At 41.4% G+C, this 8,252-nt stretch overlaps 1 protein-coding gene across 1 annotated transcript in view; it reads right to left on the bottom strand.

Annotated features, from left to right (window-relative positions):
• Nucleotides 1-7,065, bottom strand: part of BEND3 (BEN domain containing 3) — an 8,218-nt gene extending 1,153 nt beyond the window's left edge. Inside the window, 3 exon segments of the mRNA XM_010155738.1 lie at nt 1-1,427; nt 6,355-6,578; nt 7,032-7,065. The exon segment at nt 1-1,427 is cut by the window's left edge and continues 1 nt beyond it. Of these exon segments, the coding sequence (XP_010154040.1) occupies nt 1-1,427; nt 6,355-6,578; nt 7,032-7,065 (1,685 nt within the window).
• Between the last annotated feature and the right edge of the window lie 1,187 nt (nt 7,066-8,252).

Genomic DNA, 8,252 nt, shown 5'->3' with positions numbered 1-8,252 from the left:
AGGTAGTCTGGGACGGGGACATCAAAGTCGGGAGGAGGAAAGTCAAGTTTGTCAAAGTCTATGGGTACAAGCCAAATTTTTTTTGAGCGTCTGCCAGGTTTTTCATATTCAAAACTGTCTTCCACTTTTATGATTGATACGTCGTCTGGTAAACTAGAAGAATCGTAACAGTCATCTCTCATCTGATCACACTCACTTCCATCCATATATGTATTTTCAAGCTCATCGTTTATCCGCTGAACACACTGCTGCAACCAAGCCTCTTCTTCTTGCACATCCGGAAAGTAAATTTCAGTGTACCTACGGATTATTTGAAGCCGATGAGGATCCAGCAGTTGTTTCCCAGAGTCTCCATAGCAGCTGTACCTTTCAGCTAATTTTCTGTGGTCGAAGAGTTCCGGAAACAATCTGTGTAACAAAAAAACGGAAAATTCCCCTGGCGAAGAAGCTTCATCTAAAAATTCGTTGAGATCCTGAGCATCCAGCATGTAATCTGAGGCAATGGCACTATTCCTTTCCAAGCACAAAGCTTCCTCCTGCTCTTTATCATCCAAGAAATGAGAAGATTCAACCTGCTCAGACTCATAAAAACTGGACGATTGCACATTCTGCTGACTGTTTTCCATTTCCCTCTGAGCCCAAAATCTATTGAAAAAATCATTGACTTGAGGCAAACACTCCACCTGCCACACAGCTGTATTCTTCACAGAAGGATAACAAACTTCCACATAGTTACGGATCAGCTGCAGATGAAGAGATTCAAGTTTCCGTTTGTTGAGAAAGCCGCATGCGCTGCAGCTTCTGCTGAACTCGTCGTCGCTGAAGAGCTCTGGGAAGAGCTGCACCAACAACCGGCAAGCCAAGTCTCCGCCTGAAGTGCTTTGATCCATGATCTGTTTGAGCTCAGCAGAAGTCAGCTGGTACTCCGGGGGAGGCCTGAAGTCTGCGACGGCCTCTGCCGGACTGACTTGCTTTTTGATTCTGCTAACCTCTAGAGACAACAAGTCAACTTTACTGTGGAGCTGGGTCATGTTGGTATTGAGGGTGTTGAGCGTGTAAAACATTTTCTGTATCAACGAATAGATATTTGGTTCAGAATCCCCGGCGGCCACTGTTGCAGCAATGGCTGCCGCCGAGTCCCTTTTGCGCTGATCGTTCAAAGTGCGGATATGTGAGGGACTGCTGGGGTTGATTTTCTCAAACAACTCGTAAGAAGCAAACTGCTCGGCTCCTGGCGGGTTCTTCTTCTCCGTGATCTTGTGTGAGATGCCATAGAGGGGTTTTTTGTAAGACGGAGTGGTTACGTCACTGAAGGAGTCGTCTTCACAGAGCCATGTTACGTTGGGGTTCTTGTTCTTGTTTGGCTGCTCTGCATTTACCTGAGTGGGTGAGCCAGTATCTCTGTTCTTCATGTTTGACAGGGAGCCCTTTAAATGAATACAGAGTGTGTTAGTAAGACTGCCTTAAAAACATTAGCTATAAATATCTGCCCCTTAAGCAGGCATTGTTACATTAATATGCAAAGTCAAATATTCTCTGGAGGACTTAGTTGTGTTAAATACACCAAAATTAATCCATTCACTAGGAAAAATTAAAAAAAAGTATTATTTAGGAGTGGGGTTTTTTGTTTGCTTTGGCTCACGGCTTTCTCCGTGGAACAGAAATGCAATAATAATCTTTAGCACTCTTCACCCACAGAGCTCTAAATACTCTCCCAAATTAAGTATCAATATGCTTCACCTTGCATACGAGGATCTTGGGCTGTAGAGAATTTGGGTGGCAACAAGTCAGCAACTGAGCCAAGAATAGAATCTAGATTTTCTGACTCCCAGTCCTGTGACCTTGCCACTGCCTCCAACAACTGCATATAACGTTCCAACACTTTCTTTAGGTTAGATTTGGAAAATACCGTAAAGGCTGTAAGACGCCAAAAGCATGCTTATTCTCTTCTTTCTTATGTGAAAGGTTTATATAGGGTTTTTAAAAAAATCTTTACAGAGGTGTACAACTCCTAAACAAGTTCTAAGAATGACAGTAATTTTAGAAATATTCTATTTAAGAAATAAAAACTTAAAAACAAAGTGAGAAGTACCCGAGTATTGTCTTTAAAAAAAAAAAGCCTAAGATTTCTTAATTTCTGACAGGCAGGGATGTTTAGACTCACGGGTTTCTAATTTTCTATTATTTATACAGAGCACAGTAATGATCTCTTAAGGAACTAATGTTCCCAGTAATTTCTAACTCTACCTCATTGCTTGCAATTGGAAGCAAGCATTTTCATCAACTCACAGCAAATACGCATGGCTTTGGTGGGTTGGGTTTTTCTGCAAACACATGGATCTTGAAAATAATTCTGAGGAAGTGAAGTATATACAACAGAACCACAATCCAACATACTGAATTCAAACATGAGAAAACACAGATTTTTGAGAAGACTGTACTGCAACATTCTGCTTGGCTTGTTCCACAGAACATTAATTAGATAAAACCCTCAGAATTTGCATTCAAGTATTAAAATGAATGGAATACGGACTTGAGGTCTGGAGCCGAGAGCCACAAGCAATTTGAAATTCTCGCAAAGACCCCACTACATGCTGAAGTGAGGAACGTGAATCAAGATCCCCTTCTGGAAAAAGCACAACTGTAACACTCATGAAATTAATCTGGTCCCTGTGCGTACTCACACTTGGCATCCGCTTACTGCAGTGACAAATTGCATCTAATTACTTCTTCATTTCTAAGGTAACGTATACTCAAAAGAGGCTCGGAAAGAACAAACTGGTTTCCCCTCCAAGTTTAGAAACCAGCAGACTCGATTAAATAGAAGTTGTTGCCACGTTCTGCTCGCATTCACATCATTCAACCCTACGTACGAAACCTCGTGTTTTCACAGCCAAAGCTGTGTGGATGGAGAGCTGATAAAGTGAAAGCGTGACGCAAAGGCGATGTATTTCACAGTGCACACGACCCCTGGCCGTGGTGGTGCCCGGACATCTGACTGCCAGGTCCCATTCTGACGGCTGTCCCTCCGGTCCCACTCACATTAAAGCACATTTCCTACGAGGACAGCGAGGAACCACCACGAGACACGAAGGGGTGACTGACCCCAGCGCGTGGTGTGACAGACCCTGACTAAACCAACCCTTTGTGACTTGTGATGTCCCAGAACACAAGAGACTGTGATGCACATTGCTCCCACCTGACGGTACCCTCCTACTGACGTCGTCAGACCCCACCTATGCGTGTCAGCGGAGAAACAGACGTATTTCCAGATGGCAACAGAGCTCTCCCAAACTGACATCACCTGTCACACCCCCAGACTGAATTACAGATGCCGTTTACCGTTTTAGATCAGAAGAACAAAACAAAACTGCAATTCTGGAGGACACATTTTTTAGGCGTACAGCGAGACCCGCTCCCTATGAAGCCAGCTCTCCCCTCTACAGAGAGCATTCCAACCTTCCTTCACGTATAGAGTACGATTTGTTCAATTCCCTCTCTACTAAACAGGTTGCCACGGGCCACCAGTCATCTGTCAGTTCTCGTCAGCACTCCTGCCGTACCTCTTCCCCAATTAATTACATAATAAGACTTGGCAATGTGGTGGCAGCTTCTATTAACGTACACCACACACGCAGAGCCGGGGCAAAGCAGCGTTAGAATGGGTATTGAACAGCACAAACCCCTCGTCGTCTGACAGCGACAGCCTGCGTCCTCAGCCCCGGACACGGAGCTTTGGAGCCGAAGCGGTCACGCGAAGCGCTACGGCAGGTCTCTGCTCTGACGGCAGCAGAGCTCCTGCCCTCTCACTAACGCAGCGCACGGTGTTTGGCTCTGGCTGCGAGAGGGATTTGGTTACCTGCATTTCAGAAACGCGCAGTCAGTGTTTGACCAACAGATGACAACACATTTGGGCCTATATTTATGGATTTTTGACTTCAGATGCATTCTCGTTTTCTTTCCTTTTCTTTTAATTAGCTAGCCTTTATACACTTGCCATCTGGAACAGCACTATCCTCAGCATAAATACATAGCTTTTTGCAAATTCCCCAATTAAACTAGTATTTAATCTGTAATGCCAATCTTTAAACATCAGTGTATTTCAGATGCTACACCCATTTAAGATGATGGGTTTTAGTGCACCATCAAAAAATAAGCGAAGATAGTGTTCGAAGAGATTCAGTGCGCAGAAGATCGCGCTGCTTTTTATCTGGTATTACATTTACACAGAAATATTTTCTATTAATTACGTTCCTTGAACATTTGCAAAATGCAGTATTTTGGTAAACATGGACCAATGTAAGTAATTGTGAAACAGTCTCTCATACTATCTCTCAGAGACCTAAGCCAAGTTTTAAAAGTTGTTTAGTTATTGCTCTGCTCAGTGCTAAAGTACAGCTCATTTATGACCTTTATTATGCTTAATAAACAAAGTCTAAATTTCTGTAAGAATACAGAACATAGTATTCCAGAGTGGGAGTAAAGAGGAGTAAGTATATGAGCAGGAAACTTATAAAACAATTCTACATGAGACCTTGGCAATGTTTTGCCCATAGATTTTTTTAAACCTAGAATCTTCTACACTCTTTTTTAAAAAAAAAAAAGAAAATCAGGGAGAATGAATTTCTGGTTATGAAATGTCAATCAGAAGTAAAAAAAAAAAGCAAAACTCCTTCTGATAGAAAGTAATTCAGTAATATAATCACCAGCCCGATAGTGCAGTTATGTAACGTACAAAGCACAGCTCTGCTTCTATCATACACAGATGCCCATGTGATATGTAGTAAAAATATACCACAAGCACAATATTCTCAAAAATAATTAATATTTTGTCCTCTGTTTAAACAGAAATAGTTGATGAAGTCATCAACTAAACCAAAATACTGGTACAAGAAATGTAACTTTAAAAATGTTGTTAGGATTGAGGACTGTTTCTGGTTATTTTTAACCAAACATGCTGATTCACTGGGGTCAGTCAAGAATGAATTTTCATCACTGCTACTGGGTCACTTTCTGACATTTTAAGTCCAAATTTATAACTCAGTTCAAATAAATTTAAAAATGGATTAATGGCAAACAGCAAACTAAAATCCAAAGCAAGCACAGTTCAGAGACCATTATGGAGCTCTTTTAGAAATCTGAATCTAAGTCAAACAACTGTAAAAAGAGAAAGGAAAATAAAAGAAAGAAACCGTGTAATAAGATCAAAACCTACCTACCACAGGCATTCAGGGAAAAAAACAGCCCCGAGAGGTCAAGAGAGATGACAGTCAAGAAAAAGAACTATGAAGAGACATGGCTGGAAAGGAGAAATGAAATGCACAAATACAACATGGAATAACTGGCTAGGTAGCAGAACAGCAGAAAAGGATATGTGCATCAGAGTAGGTCATACCCTAAATATAACCCAGGGCCTGAAGTTATTCAAAAGAGGATGAATTCAAATCTAGGTTATTTTAATAAAGTGCTGAGTGTGAAAAATGGGAGGTCATTACCCTGCTCTAGAGGGTACTGGAAGAGATGTGACTATCCGACACTGTCCAGTGCTACCCTTTCAGGAATCTCGAAGAGAACAACAAAGGTGACTCCTGAAGAAGAGCTGAAGAAACAGAATTTTAGCCTTGGAAAGGAAGGGCTGAAGATGGACATCATCACCCCAATTTTCCTATGCGCAGAAGACTTATTCTAGGAACAGATGGCCACTGGTCTCCCTGCTGAAAAGAGCAAGGACAAAAAGAAACTTGCTCAGTTTCAGCAAAGATTAATAAAAATCTCCAATTGCTAGAGAACACTGGAACAGGGTTACGGAAGAGACCGGGCGTCTCCTTCGCTGCCTCAACAAGCATCTGGATTGCCACCAGTGGGATGCTGCACCCCACTTTGTCACACGCTCTGCTCTCGATATGCTGGAGAGAGCGTTTTTATCTTTCACGTAATACACAAATTTATACTTGTCTCTATGACATCAAAACCTGTGTCACGGGAGGAAGAATTACAGCCCTGATTCTACTGCCTAGGATCCAGCTGAAGGACCGTGAGAGGGACTGTAATCAGAGTCATGCTCAGTTAATCCAAATCACCACCTGCTCCTACATTCTCTGACAAGCAACCCAAACATACTTCACGTGAATGAATTAACCTGTAAGTGTATTTCATAGATAAAATTGCCCCCACGTTATTTACAGAAATACCCACACAAGCAGTGTGTGCAAACTGGGTAAGATTAGCCGTATTTGACTCAAACATGTTACTAATGCAAATCTAGTTAAATGACTTGCATTTTGCTTACAGCAGCCATGAACTCAGCCTATGAAACGCGAACAGAAAAATCAGGCAGTCACGTATAGAAGTTACCTCTTGTGTAAAGCGTCTTTTCTTCACACTGGGTAAGGCATCTTGCTGGCTCCCTGAACCATCACACCCAAGTGAGGTCTGTTTCCGTTTGTTGGAATCCTGTAGGCAAGTAACTGAGACATCCAGTGAGTGTTTCTCAGCAGATCTGGATGTTACCGAGCAGTCTAGAGCTTCATCTTCATTTTCTGTTTCTACTTTCACAATATTCTTTTTAGGAGTTTTTACTGGAAAAAGAGAAGGTTTAGAAAGATAAAGCCCTCTCTCCAGAAAGCCATGACACCCTTAACGCAATCTTCCATGGTTTCTTTTTATGAAAATGTGTTCTGAAGAACATCACTTTTCGTGACTTGCACGATAAGTGTGTTCTGAGGCCACCCCAAAATCAAGTTTCTGTTATGCTAGGAACCATCCGGTCATCCAGCAAATGACAGTTTCTTCCCCAAAGAAGAGTCTAAAGTGTAAACAGAGTTACGGTAGGAGGGCTTTTTTCAAGGGGGAGGAAGGACGTAGAGCAGAAAATATAACGAGTAACAAAGACAACGGTGTGTTTCATATAGCTTTTAAACCCATTAATGTAATTTGTCCTGACCCAGGCGCATTCTTTATCAGGTTACAAAGGCTTTCGTTCAACAGGTATTTTTCCCTGCTCACAAATTACACAAAGTATAATATTTTACCTTTATCATCATCAGAGATTTCAGCTGAATTCATCTTCTATTTCACTAAAGGACAAAACAAAAATACAGAAATAAATATCAGCAACTTCTGGAATTGGGAAATACCTACATCTGTTTTTATAATTACTTAAAGCTAGGTCTCGTGGGCATTAAGAGACCACGGTTCATTTACAAGCTGTACATGTGTAGAACCTAGCTATTATCAATAAATTTCACAGCCATCTATACACCTGTCAACATACAAACTACACTGCAGACTAAGCATGACAGCCAGGAATATATTTAAAACTACATGTCTTTTTCTGGCATGGAGAGAAGTACAAGTCATTTTAACCTTCTCTATAAAGTATCTTGGCAGTATATAAACGTCAATTAACTCTATTAAACTCTCCATCCTGTACCAAGTCACTCTCCTTGTTAGGGTTAAAAGGTTTTATACTGTCGCCGTGGGTGACCCAAAGTCATCGCAGAAGGAGAACGCATCATAAACTGGAATATACACGCTGGAGTTAAGTTCTCATTTAAAAATCTTTCATCTTTTGATCTAGATTGCATCCACTCAAGCAGAGGAATCTGTAGACCTAGGGTAACTACTTTTTTCCTAACTCTAAATAATATAAATTTTTTTTTTTCCAAGAAGAAACAAATGTATGTATTATTCTAGTATGATTTTAGCATTACTTTTCACAGGAAAGACTCAGCTGTATTTCTGTTTCCTTGAAAACTAATTTTGCAAGTTACCTGGGGGCAAACCTCAGCCTGTGGACATGTTCCTAAAAGATCTGTGAATCTCGTGGAGAGCTTACAAAGCAAACAACCTCACCAGATCCCACTGAATGTTACAGGGCGCACAGCTGCAAATTGACACTCTCAACTGGTAAACTGCCAGATGCCACTCATGTCCATCTACGCACAACATTATGTTTGCTTGGCCCCAGAACACTCCCCATTTACATTTTCCACAGCTAAATTCTTCTTTCAAATGGTTTTCTTGCAACTATTCCTGACTGTCCTTTAGCCAAGGCAGGCTTCTCCCCGTCTGAATCAAGTGAATAAAGGAAACAGTCAATCAAAAGTGTATGTACAGCCCAGGATGGGGAATTACAACAGGGAGAGGAGAAGAGAAAGAGAGAGGGGAAATCTGTTGGGTTTTTGGTTTTGGGTTTTTGTTTGGTTGGGGTTTTTTTGGGCGTGGGGAGAGTTTCTACCTTACTTTCAAAT

This window comes from Eurypyga helias, unplaced genomic scaffold (genome assembly GCF_000690775.1).
Source record: "Eurypyga helias isolate BGI_N326 unplaced genomic scaffold, ASM69077v1 scaffold16127, whole genome shotgun sequence".
Taxonomy (NCBI): Eukaryota; Metazoa; Chordata; class Aves; order Eurypygiformes; family Eurypygidae; genus Eurypyga; species Eurypyga helias.
The sequence above is the reverse complement of the archived record's forward strand: the minus strand, read 5'-3'. Positions and strand labels throughout refer to the sequence as shown.